Consider the following 14027-nt stretch of genomic DNA (forward strand, 5'->3'; position numbering starts at 1 on the left):
GGGGTCTAAGAAATGTAAGAGGACATCCTATGGCCCACAAAATATTTTACTGGCTACGTGTGAGAGAGAAAGAAAAAACGGTTACCTACCTCTCATAATTGTTGTTCTTTGAGATGTGTTACTCATGTCCATTCGAAGTGGGTATGTGCATGCCACATGCACAGTCGTCAGAAGGTTTTTCCCCTAGCAGTACCCATCAGGTCGCTGTAAGCCCCCTTGAGTAGCGCCTCCATGGTAGCGTACATAGGTCCCTGCTGACCCGCTGCCTCTTCAGTTCCTTCTTCCCAGATACTCTGACAAAGGGGAGGTGGGTGAGTATTGGAATGGACACGAGCAACACATCTCGAACAACAGTTATGAGAGGTAGGTAACTGTTTTTTTCGAGTGCTTGCTCATGTCAGCTCCAAGCAAGTGACTCCCAAGCTTTATCTAGGAGACGGGGTTGGAATTTATAGGATCGCTGATTATAGCACCGCTCTGCCGAAAGCTGCATCATCTCTGGCCTGCTGTGTAATGGTGTAGTGCGATGTAAAGGTGTGGATCATTGCTACCCTGCTGATGTCCTGGATAGGAACTTGAGCCAGGAACACTGCTGAATTTGCCTGTGCCCTTGTGGTGTGTGCTGTCAGCAGGGGGGAAGGTATCTTTGCTAAGTCATAGCACGCGCGGATACAGGACATGATCCGAGAAGAGATCCTTTGGAACGAGACTGGAAGCCCCTTCATAAACTCCACAATTGCAATGAAGAGTTGTGTTGATTTTCAAAACGGCTTTGTTCTTTCAATGTAGAAGGCTAATGCTCATCTGACATCCAGGAAGTAGAGCATTCGTTCCCTGTTGCTAACTTTGGACTTAGGAAAGAACACAGGAAGAAAAATGTCCTGGTTTGTGTGGAATTCTGAAACTACTTTCGGGAGGAAAGCTGGGTGTGGTCACAACTGCACCTTGTTTTTATCAAAGACTGCGTATGGAGGCTCCGAGTTAAGGCCTCAAGCTCAGACACTCTCCTGGCTGAAAATATAGCTACCAAGAATGCTACTTTCCAGGAGAAGCAGAGGAGGGAGCATGTTGCCAAGGGCTCAAAAGGAGGTCCCATCAGTCTAGAGAGCACAAGGTTGAGATCCCATGGAGGAGCTGGCTGTTTTACTTGAGGCTACAGTCCCTTCAGGAAGCAGCCCACCATTGGGTTCGCAAAAACCAACCGACCGGCCGCACCGGGGTGAAAAGCTGAGATAGTGGCCAGGTGCACTTTTATTGATGATCTTGACAGATCTTGCTGTTTTAGATGCAGCAAAAAGTATAGGATAAAGGGAATTGATGCCTGAGTGTGCTTTGGTAATGCCCAAATGGAGAATCTTTTCCATTTGGCAAGATAGGTGGCCCTCATGGATGGCTTCTTGCTCTTAAGGAGGACCTCTCTAAGAGGATCTGAGTATGTAAGCTCCAAGGGGTTCAGCTATGGAGCTATGGAGTTTCCATGCCGTGAGATTGAGCGACTACAGATTGGGATGCTGGAGGCAGTCATGGTCCTGGGTGATCAAATCCAGGACCGGGGCAGAATTATTGGCATGTCCACCGACGGGTCTAGAAGCATGGTAAACCAGTGTTGGCAAGGCCACGCTATTGACACTCTCTCCCTTCTGATTTTCAGCAGTACCTTGTGTACAAGTGGGAAGGGTGGGAAAGCATATAGCAGGTGGTACTTCCAAGGGAGGAGAAAAGTGTCTGCAAGTGAACCCAGGCTGTGATTCAGAAAGGAGCAAAACTGGTGACACTTCCTGTTATACTTCATCACACGCAAATCTATTTGGGGAAACCCCCACCATTGTAAGATGTTGATAACAACATCCGGGCAGAGGGATCACTCGTGATTATGAAATGACCTGCTGAGATGATCAGCCAGCTCGTTCTGGAAATCTGGAAGGTACAATGCCTCTAGATGTAGCGAATGGGCAATGCAGAAGACCCACAGCTTTAGGACTTCCCAGCACAGGGGAGAGGAGCAAGAACCACCCTGTCTGTTTATATAGAATGTCACTGATGATGTGTATCGGTATTGACCAATAACACATCTGCACTCCAGATGAGCCTGGAACATCTGGCAAGCCAGGTGGACCGCACTTATCTTCCTGATGTTGATTTGCAACAAAAGTTCTGCCTGGGACCAAAGGCCTTGAGTCTGCCTAAGTGTGCTCCCCACCAAAAAGCCCTAACTGATACTAAGTTTTTAACTATAAAGAAACACTAGAAACACTCCACTAGGACAGTGTTTCCCAAAGTGCGGTACGCATACCTCTGGTGGTAAGTGAAAGGGTTTCCATGGGTAAGCAACCCATTCACCCCAGCTGGCAAGGGGCCGGCAGTGAGCTGAGTGGGGCCAGTGGACAGAACCCCAGACCCGCGGCGGGCTGAGCAGCTCAGCCCGCTGCTGGTCTGGGGTTCTGTCCGCCGACTCCTGCCAGCCAGGGACCCAGCTGCCAGCCCCGATCAGCCTGCTGCCGACTGGGGGTCTCGTTCAGCCAGGCCAGCAGCAGGCTGAGCTGGGCCGGCAGCCAGGACCCCAGATGGCAAGGGGCCGGCAGCGGGCTGAGCCAGGCCAGCGGCTGGGACCCCGGGTGGCAGTGTGCCAGTAAAAATCGGCTGGCGTGCCGACGCAAACCACGCATGTACTGTAACCACAGCTCAGGCAATACACGTGCCTTTGTGGCATGCGCAGAAATCATACTGACGGATAAAAATGAATAACTACTCCTGACAAGTACATACTTGGTGTGTATTAATATACAACATTTCTCTTTTTGTTTAACCCATTTACAATGGATCACTGGCTAAAAACGGGAAGTTTGGAATGTACAAAAGAAAATTATGAAGGAAATATGGATGGTAGTGATAATTATGCTTCAAAATGCAGTGTGATATGGCTACATCAGACAATTGTGATGACAAAATTAGTGAACCGTTTGAACCATCTGTAAGTTTACTGAATGTATCAGCGGCAAAGAAAACAAAAAAAGCCCGCAAATATTTTGAAAAATATCTTAAACTGGGATTTTCATGGACTGGCGAAGAGGTGGAGCCTGTTCCACTATGTGTGATTTGTTACGAGACTCTCACAAATGAAAGTATGAAACCATCCAACCTAAAACACCATTTCGATAGCAAACAAAGAATATGAGGGAAAACCTGTAGAAGTCTTCGAAAATAGGTGCAAAGATCTTCAAAAGTCCCAGAAAACAATTTATAATGTGATGAGAGGTGAAAATATGAAAGCTTTGGAAGCTTCATATAGTGTGGAGTACTTAATTGCAAAGTCCAGAACTGCTGAAGTGATTGGCGAGACTTTGGTAAAACCTGCAGCCAAAGTAATGGTGCAAGTGATGACTGGAGACAAGGCTAGCAAAGCTATACATCATGTTCCCCTCTCAAAAAACACTGTTCATCGTAGAATCACAGATATGGCCAAAAATGTAAAGCAGCAATTATTGTCAAGAGTACAAAAAAGAGTTGCTACTATGCACTGCAAGTGGATGAATCCATTGATGTTGTGAATTTAGCTAATCTTTTGTTGTTTGTCAGATATGAGCTGAATAAAGAAGTCCATGATGATATTTTGTTCTGCCAACTTATGCCAACACATACAACTGGAGAAGCTATTTTTAAAGATATTGATGACTTTATCAAAAACAGTGACTTGGATTGGAGTTGTGTTGGAATACGCACGGATGGCGCCAGAGCCATGATTGGTTTGAAGAAAGGAGATGTTGCGCGTATTCAAGCTGTTGCGCCAGAAGCAAAATCAACTCATTGTTGCATTCACACGGAAGCACTCGCTACCCAGAACATGCAGGCAGATCTAAAGCAAGTACTGGATGAAACTGTGAAAATAATCAATTTTGTGAAAGGCCGCCCTCTGAACGCCCAGCTGTTTTCTCAGCTTAGTGATGAGATGGGCAGTGATTACACACAACTCCTATTTCACACTGAAGTGCATTGGCTTTCACGTGGAAAAGTTCTGAATCGCCTGTTTGAGCTGTGAGAAGAACTGCAAGGTTTTTTAGATGAAACCTTTAACCTGTGAGACTGTATACACTACTGGAAATGGCTATGCAAACTAGCATATATTACAGATCTCTTTGCTCATTTAAACAACTTCAGTCTATCCTTGCAAGGGAAACTCATATCCATATTCCAGGTTTAAGACAAAGTGAGCACCATGGTCGCAAAATTGAAACTGTGCATAAACGTCTTAGTCATCATGAACTGGATTCCTTTCCATCTCTTCATGACTTAGTAATAAACTCCATTAACGAACTCGATAGTGATGTGTTGCAAACCATGAAGCAGCATTTGGAAAGCTTGCAGAAAGATCTTTGTAAATATTTCCCTGAACTGGACAGCACCTTTGAATGGGTAAGGAACCCTTTTATCATCAACGTTCAAACACTGCCAAATAATCTCTCTGCTTCAGAAGAACAGCTATTGGAGCTAGCTTCAGATAACTTCCTGAAAACAAAATTTGAGCAAAATACACTGACATGATTTTGGTTGGGAGTTAGCTCTGAATATCCAGCTCTATCAGACAAAGCTGTCAAGTATCTTCTGCCTTTTCCCATCTCGTATTTGTGCGAGACTGGATTCTCTGTGCTGATTGGCATCAAAACAAAAAATCGAAATTGTCTTATTGACGTGGAGCCCCATCTTCATCTTAAGATCACAAACACTGAGCCAGATATTCCTGCAGTGGTGTCTGGACAAAAGTAGTTCCATCCCTCGCACTGAATAGTTTGGTTTGTACTGAATTTTTCAATACCGAAATATTAAGTATTAAAACTAGTGCTTTCTTCACTAACCTAACCAAACCAGAGTATTTTAATTTCAGCATGATACGAATTCACCATTATATATATATACATACACACTGTTCTGCCAGACTGTTGATTCGCTTCTATTATTTTAATTATTTCTAGTACTATTTCTATATGTAACTATTAGTTCTATTAAAACTTTTGTTTAAACTTGTACCTAATATAATTTTGTATTAATTTCTAATGAACATTTAATCCAGAATTAAATAAATTAGGAGGGTGTTATAAAAATGTGACTACCATCTGTCCTGTCCCCCCCAAAATTATCTTCACTGGATAAGGCGGTACGCCGGTAAGACAAATGTCTCAAAAGGGGTACGCAAGTGTTGTAAGTCTGGGAAACACTGCACCAGGGGATCACTTGCCATAGCAAGAGAAGAGCTGCTCCAACAACCATCACTGGCGGTCAGAAGGAACTGAAGAGGCAGCGGGTCAGCAGGGACCTATATACACTGCCATGAAGATGCAACTCTAAGGGGCTCCACAGCTGACCTGACGGGTACCACTAGGGGAAAAACCTTCTGATGACTGTGCATTGTGCGCACACCCCCACTTGGAATCAACATGAGCAAGCACTCAAAGAGGAACCCAATTTACCTGGCACTCATGGTGAATTTGATACTTTTTATTTGTAAACTGAATGGATTTGATAAGGAGTAAGTGAGACATTAAAAACAGAATCCTGCAATAGTGTCTTTACAGAATTATTTTTCAGAGTAGAACTGCACTTAAAATTAATTCATCAGATTAAATCTACACTACTTCAAATAAAGAACTCTATCACAGGCTCAATGTGAGGCTTTGTCTCAGCATTTAGAAAGAAGCAGAAAGTCATTTTTCTGTGATTGCATTAAATTTTGTAGTTCTCAAGTTAAATATAATGTTAAAAAAGTGTCAAATTGTATGTAGAAAATTGGTAACTTACTCTACTATTGTATCTCGATCTGCTATATCACCAAGGACCATGCGTTGTATTATACTGTTGTGTTCTTCCTCAGAAAGGTTTTTGTATGAAACCAGAGGAATATTGTACTTCGTTGCAGGTGATGGGTCAACTCCTTGGAGCCATGGATGATTTTCAATTTCTTCCAAAGACGCTCTTCGCTTTGGGTCTCTCTGCAACATCCGTGTAATTAAACTAGGAAAAAAAAATAAATCTATAAACAAAACATACTAATATGTTCAGAAAGTAGCCATCACAACAGCAACACTAGGAAGAGGACTGTTTTCATATTGTTACTATCAGCTCATAGTAGCCTCTTTAAAGACCTTCCAGTAAAAATAATGCAAGTACAGTGCGACTGGAAACTGAATCTGCAATCACAAAAGTATTCTAAATGACAATGCAAAACTGAAATGAATAAAACTGAGTCATAAAAACTGCAGACATAGTAAACTCCACCATTTCCATTTGATTTACTTGAGCTCTTTCACCTCTACACTCTTCTGACTTTCATTTTCTCTTGGTTGGCACAGTACTTTTCACAGTCATGCCCCAAACTAGGTGGTATCTAGGTGTTACTCCAATATAAATATTGTTTATTATTATTAATACATTTTTTGCTATTGTCATAAAGAGTAAGGAATTACAAAAAATGTAAGAAAGACAAGGTAGGAAAGGTAATATCTTGTATTGGGCCAACTTCTCTTGGTGAAAGAGACAAGCTTTTGAACTTACACAGAGGTCTTCCTCAGATATGGGAAAAGTACTCAGTGTCACAACTAAATACAAGGGTGGAAGAGATAAGAAGGTAACATGTTGCAAGAGACCTTTCAAGGTGAAATGGCTAGTTAATACCTCTACAATTATAGGACAAAGGAGGATTAGTGGTTACAGATTGTTGTAATGAGCCATAAATCCAGTGTCTTCATTGAGTCCATGATTTCTGGTATCAAGCAAAGTTATGTATTTAAGTTCCCAGGCTTGTCTTTTGAAGGAGTTGAGCAGGTTTCCTTTGAAGACAAGGACTTGGAAGTCAGATATGGAGTGATCGTTTTGTGAAGAAAGTGTTCACTCACAAGTGATTGGGCATTTTTATCTTTTATCATTTTTCTGTGTGAGTTCACTTGAGAGCATAGTGACTGTCTCGTGTCACCCACAGACCAGGACATAACAATTCTAAGCGGCGCCAGCCTCTCATAACAACAGATACTAAACTTGCAGACATAGACCCACTTCTATAATGATCAATACCCCCACAACAAACCTTTCAAGATCCATGGGTCTTATATGTGCTTATCACACCATGTGGTGCACCTCATCGAGTACACTAAATGCTCCAACAACAACTGTGTGGATGAAACAAGACAATCACTACGCTCTCAGATGAACTTGTCCTTTTCACCAACAGAAATTGGTCCAATAAAAGATATTACCTCACCCACCATGATGCCTCTAATATCGTGGGACAACACAGCTACAATAAAACTGCCAACAAAGAAAAATGTGATTTATTTTAAAGTAGGAACCAGGCTCTAGGTTCTTAAGTATCAGCAAGAGGAAGGGGAGCTGTCCCATCTGTAGAGAGAAAGAGCTGAGGACTCTGCAATGACAAGCTTTTTCTTTGTGGGTAGATGCTAAATCAAGTGATATGTCTCCAAGTGCTGGCAGGCAGAAGTGTAACCCAAGCACAAACTGTCACAGAATGTACAGAGAATGGATATTGTATGACTAGCACATTTCTACTTGTGTAATGTATGCAGAACTTCAGTTTATGCCATGGCAAATGACAGCATTTGCCCCAAATTACCTGCTTTGCACAGGACATGGTGGTTGAGGATGTTTAGTGCTGATGCTCCACTGGAACTATAGCAGAAAAGGTAAGGGGTACAGCTATGAAGGAATGCTTGAACTCATGTAGCAAGCATGCTAGGCAAGACAACAATGGTTAATCTAACTACATGTTATAATGCAATGTATACCACAGGTTTATTTTTTTTAAATATAGGAATATGAGTAGAGAAAAGAGCGTTACAAAGGCAAGAGGAGGTCCTATATTTCCTACACTGTTGACTCCTAAAAACTGCCATGAAAAAGGAGGGATATATACTGAATATCATTAGTCTGTCTTTTTCTCTTTTAATTTTTAAATCTCAAAAAGGACAGCTGGGTGGACTACAGGAGAATAAAGGACAGCTTTCTTCTCCTTTGCCAATATGGTCTCTGTCTCCAAAAGATGTGTTATGCATAGATCGTAGGTTCACAAAGTTTTCACTCTACTTAGTATTGCAGGTACAAAGGGGTTCTGAGCTTATCCATCAATTTTGCTGTGCTTTCTATATTACTTACTAAGGTTCTTAACATCTCTTCCCCAAGAAAAATGGGCAGAAGTGGTGAAAAAAAGAAATCACAATCTTTACTGCACATTTAGAACTGAAACCCACCCATGCAGGACCCGGTATTTCCTGATACTGATTATTGACCAGAGGCTAGTAAATATGGCATACCAAATCCTATCTTTTGGGGGAAGAAAAAGACAGGGGAGCGGGAGAGACTGGTGCACAGAATGATCAGACCTAACAATTCTGGTTTTGGCAGTGACAATTTCACTCAATACATTCATAGGAAGGGTGGAAAAATAGTTATTGATTTATGGAGTCTCAAGGGATTTCTTCTAGCAGTGCTCAGCTGATTAATTCTTTCTTGTATACCTCTCCTGGATTGTTAACTATCAATACTTCTAAAACATGTAAAGCAACAGCTTTTCTGCATTGCTGATTACGCTAAGTCAGTGGAATCAGCAGAGCACAAAAAAAATAACTATTGCTCACCTATGACACTGAGTGCAGCACTAAAAAAATGCACTAGACTACACAGGTCATATATGAACACAGGTATGGCTATTACAGCAGGCACCAGAAAGTGGAAGACATTCATCTGGTCCATACAAAAGATCAGGCTCTGCTTGAGCTCCAGCGTTTGGCATAGAAGGAAATCTCCTGGAATCTTATACAGGCACTAGGACAGTGGTCCCCAAAGTGGGGGACAGAGCAGGGCCCAGCCCCGTGCGCACAGGGATGGGGAGAGAGCACCATCCAGCCTTGCTCTGCCCCAGTCCCAGGTCCCTTCCTGGCCCCAGCTCCCATCCCCTACTCTCAGACCACCTGTGAATCTGTTCCTGGCCTGGAGGGGCGCCAACACATTACATTACTGGTAAGGGGAGACACTAAAGCAAACGTTTGGGCACCCCTGCACTAGGATATTCAAGACGTATGGAGTGATAAAATATTCTGCCATTTACTGAGAACTCTATGCTTGAAGAAAGATTCTAACTCAGAAAGAGGGAATCACATCATGGGGATCAACATTTAGGGGCTGAAGCTCCATGCATCAACCTGACTTCAACATATGGGAAATACTGAACAATTCAAAATCATCGAAGAGCTGCAGTGAATATTCCAGAATAAGCATCTCAAAATGAATCATGATTCCTAAGTGGCATGTGCTATTTGCATAGATATTTTTTCCTCGACACTTGGTATGTTGATTTTGAGATTGCAATTTTAGGGCTAGTCTATACTAGCAGCGCTACAGCGCTGCCACAGCAGCGCTGCCACAGCAGCGCTTTAACATGGCTTGTGTAGTCACAGCTCTAAAAAAACACCTCCACAAGGGGCATAGCTACCAGCGCTGGTGAACTGTTTACACTGGTGTTTTACAGTGCTGAAACTTGCTGAGCTTGGGGGGGAGGGGGGGTGTTCTTCACACCCCTTAGCAAGAAAGTTGCAGCGCTGTAAATTGCCAGTGTAGACAAGCCCTTAGTAGGAGATAAACAAAAGCCTGATGCCGTCTTCTTGAGCATAACAACTAGTGACAATATCCTTGAACAACTATTCAAATAATGGTTTAATTTACCACCGCCCAAACCCAAAAATCTGTGACAACTTTGTGTAATGCAAATGTGTGGAGAGTCTCAGGCTCAAAACATTTCAAAGGAACAAATTCAATCAACTTTGATAAAGACTGAAAGAGGCCACGAGATTGAAGACGTAGTAACACTGCGCAAGAAGCTACTTAATCAGTACTAACAGAAAAATTAACAAGTTAAGGAAACTGCTGGTAACATAGCAGGGAATTTTAGCATTGGAAGCTCTGTAAAAATAATATCAATAAAAACTTCCTGGCACCCGAGAAACCAGATTCTAGATAATGTGTTGGTAGTATACAACATTTCTATGAATGCTATCAAATTACTTAATATTTTACTTACTCTTTACATTCTTTGGACACATGCGATGGCACTGTGTATTTGCAGTCCATGATCATAGTCAGTGTTTCACTGTCATTTGCTTCTTGGAATGGTGGCTGTCCACATACCAACATGAATAGGATAACACCCAGGCTCCATATATCTGTAAATTACAATACATGTTTTAAACTTATTGCTTGAGACAGAAAAAATACTGCCAATGTAAAGTGTTTGCTAAATTTCCATTAAGGTTTCTAACTAATTTAAACATTATCATCAGACTGTCTTTACAGGAATTAACAATTCCTTTTGTAATAAATTTACAATTCCTTTGTAATAAAGTATAAAATAGAGTAGGCTCTACATTTTATTGACAGCTTTATGATTTTGGATGGAAGGACCAAAACTGATTTAAAGCCATGCAGGAAAATATGGGAGTGCATTACAATCTTAAATACATATCTATTTCCTGACACCTCAGTTTTTGCTGCATTTAATACTGAATTTCAAAAAAAAAGTTGGTTTTTTTTTTTACATGGGTTAAAGCTTTATGATTGCTCATGATTACAATTAATTGTGAGTAAAACTTCTGAATTTGTTAACAGAATCCCATCTCATTTTGCGGCAAATGTTTATTCAAAGTCAGAGAATAGTTTGCCCATTCAAAACTAGAGAATTTATAGAAGTACAGATTACTGAAAACCAAGTTTGTAGCTACTGTATCTGCCCCTTCCGGAGGTCTGAAATAAACAGTTTTCAATATTTACATGTTACTGGATGAAGCACTGGAACAACCTTCATTTTTAAGATTTTGGGGATAATAAGGAATTATGTTTTTTATTTTACTGGTAAATCCCAAATTACATTTCTCTATTCATTTTATTATAAATATTTTAATCCAGTTCACTACTTGTAATTGGTATTATCATCTCCTTTACGCAGTTGGGTTTAAATTTTTCTAAATTATTTAGGAACAGCCAAACATATAATGCAGTTAACACATGGATTTCTAGTAAACACCTTCCAGTTACATCTTGTAGGAAAAAACAGTATTAATTTTCTTATTTCCTGATAAGGTGACATACACCAAAAGAATAAAAGTAATCATAGTAGCAAATCTGAGCATTATGTCACTTTTTTCTACAACATGCAAATGCTTCAATCTATTGAGTGAATTTTAAAAAGTTAACTCAGAAGGAAGCACTACTAAGAAACTTCACAAGACAAATGATAGTCAGCAAAGAGATCTGACGTGTTATAGAAAACAGGAGATATGTATAGTATTGGCTAACAGATTATACATAGGAGCGAGGGCAATACTCTAAGATTTCCAAAAAAATGCTCCATTTTCTGTGGCTTCATTCGGGTACGACTATACTACAAACAAACAAAAAAAACCACACCATAGCAGTGAACCTCAGAGCCCAGATCAACTGACACAGGGTCATGCTATGGGACTAAAAGCAGCAGCGTAGGCATTCCCAGTCAGGCCCAGGCTCGGAGACCCTCCCGCCTCACTGGATTTCAGAGCCTAGACTCCTGCCCAAGCAAGAACATCTATACAACTATTTTTTGCCCCATAGCTTTACCAGGGTGGATAAAAAACAAATTTTTTTTAACTAAAAAAAAAAATAATCAGATTTTTGTTATTTAAATCAGATTTTTTGATAAAATGCTTTTTGAGGAAAAACCTATCTAAAGATAGTTTTAATTAAGATACATTATAGCTCAAAGATACATCATGGAGTAGGGATTATAAATTCTAATTCTATAGTATGAGACCATATATTCATGTAATGATTAAGAAAAGTTTTGTAAATGAGTTCCAGTAGTTCATGGATTAGGGACCCAATCTTATGAGGTTCCAGGGGCTTCTGTATAGATTATTTAGGTTAATCTTTCTATCTACCCAATGGTACTCAGTGCTTAGTCTAGGAGATACCCTCAGAGATGCTTAGTTTTTGTAGTTCTCAAAACTGTGGATTTGTGTCTCCAGAGATAACATGCTCGTTAACAGCAAAAAATGTTTTTAAATAAATAAAAATATAGAAGTGGGAAATAACAGACATCAACGCTATTGTCCCTCTGCAAATTTGTGTACACAGAGTCAATCCCTTACCTCTCGCTACAAGTGGAAAGTTTCAAAAAGTTCAATGAATAAAAGATTGTTGGGGGTGGAATAGATCTGGACAAGGAGATAAATGTGAGAAGGGAGAGACAGGCAGTAGAAACAAAAGTGGAACTGTTTGAGCAGCATATTCCAGAAGTCTTCAGGTCTTTCTGAGTGTAGCCTTCACTAATTTGAGCTCTACCATACCATTCTCTCACTAGAAGGGAAAACTTGTAATGGCAGCAGGCCATAAAAGAAACCCAGTCTGGGAATATTTTAATGAAGCTCCTCCACCTGTGGATGTCATAAATGGATAGTTAAAGGTTAATGTGTCTTTTACCTGTAAAGGGTTAACAAGCTCAGTGAAGCTGGCTGACACCTGACCAAACGACCAATCGGGAGACAAGATACTTTCAAATCTGGGTGGAGGGAAGTCTTTTTTTTTTCTGCTGTTTTCTTTGTTCTCTGTTCTCTCTTGGGATTAAGAGAAGCCAGTCATGTAACCAGATTTCTCCAATCTTACTGAAACAGACTCTCAGTTTCCAGATAGTAAGTAATAGATAGAAAGTGGATTAGATTTGTTTGTTTTCTTTATTTGCAAATGTGTATTTTGCTGAAAGGATATTACCTCTGTTTGCGGTAACTTGTATTTTATGCTAGGGGGAGGGAGTCCCTCTAGTCTATATAGCTGAAGACCCTGTAAACATTTTTCCATCTTGATTTTACAGAGATCATTTTTACTTTTTTCTTTCTTTAATTAAAAGCTTTTCTTTTAAGAACCTGATTGATTTTTTTTTTTTATTCCTGTGTAAGACTCAAGGGGACTGGGTCTGAACTCACCAGGGAACTGGTGGGGGAAAGGAGAGAAGAGGGAGGGAAAGGTTAATTTCTCTCTGTGTTAGGATCCAAGGAGTTGGGATCGGTGTCTCTCTCTCAGGGAGAGTCTGGGAGGGGAAGAGAAGGGGGGGAAGGTGAATTTCCTCTCTGCTTTAAGATTCAAGGAGTTTGAATCACAGTGATCTCCCAATGTAACCCAGGGAGGGGAAAATCTGGGAGAAAGGAAGGAGAGGGGAATGGTTTATTTTCCTTTGTTTTAAGACCCAAGGGGTTTGGGTCTTGGGTTCCCCAGGGAAGGTTCTGGGGGACAGGGAGTGTACCCAAACACTATATTTTGAGTTGGTGGCAGCGTGATAAGATCTAAGCTAGGAATTAAGCTTAGAAGGGAACAGGCAGGTCCCCACTTGCTGGACGCTAAAGTTCAAAGTGGGAAAGAGACCCTGACAGTGGGTAAGACAGGCATGCATGCAAAATGCAAATAGTGCAACAAAGAAATGCAAGGCCTGGCAGTCTGAATGAAACAACATCATGAGAAGTGTTCCTTCTCAGGAGGAAGCTGCGTTGAAGATGATGAAAGAAACATGTCTGAACATGCAGGATCTTCAGGCTGGTAAACTTTTTTATTTCATACTTCTTTCTTAAGGACTTCCTGTGTTTCTTCTGGACTATTCTTGAATTCTTATGTTTGAGCAAAAAATATAGTTGTTACTCTACGGTACTATCACTTTGGATGCAGTTGTGATAAAAAATAAACAGCTGGAATAGGCAGATCTTCTTTTTACAATTTCACCTTTAAGGTAGTACTGAGTTTCAGTGAATGCAATGAGTAATACTAAATGAGCAGTATGGTAATAATAATTAAATAAAGGAATTGACTTATTTTGTTTAGGAGAATCTATCCTCAACATACAGGATTCTGAAGACTATCCACCTTCAAGATCACCATCATTTTCTATAGTTATAGAGTTATCTGCCAATGATAGTGTTTCAGTCACATCATGTATGTCACATAGCCACAGTATATAT

At 40.7% G+C, this 14027-nt stretch overlaps 1 protein-coding gene across 3 annotated transcripts in view; it reads right to left on the bottom strand.

Annotated features, from left to right (window-relative positions):
* The window catches only part of SNRK (SNF related kinase), a 97508-nt gene that overhangs the window by 19512 nt on the left and 63969 nt on the right, over positions 1–14027 (bottom strand). For all 3 annotated transcript variants that reach the window (XM_030551036.1, XM_030551038.1, XM_030551037.1), the window contains 2 exons: positions 10076–10217; positions 5791–6003 (listed from right to left, as the gene is read on the bottom strand). In XM_030551036.1, coding sequence (XP_030406896.1) covers positions 5791–6003; positions 10076–10217 — 355 coding nt within the window. The remainder of the gene's footprint in view (positions 1–5790; positions 6004–10075; positions 10218–14027) is intronic.

The sequence above is a fragment of the Gopherus evgoodei genome, chromosome 2 (genome assembly GCF_007399415.2).
Source record: "Gopherus evgoodei ecotype Sinaloan lineage chromosome 2, rGopEvg1_v1.p, whole genome shotgun sequence".
Classification (NCBI taxonomy): Eukaryota; Metazoa; Chordata; order Testudines; family Testudinidae; genus Gopherus; species Gopherus evgoodei.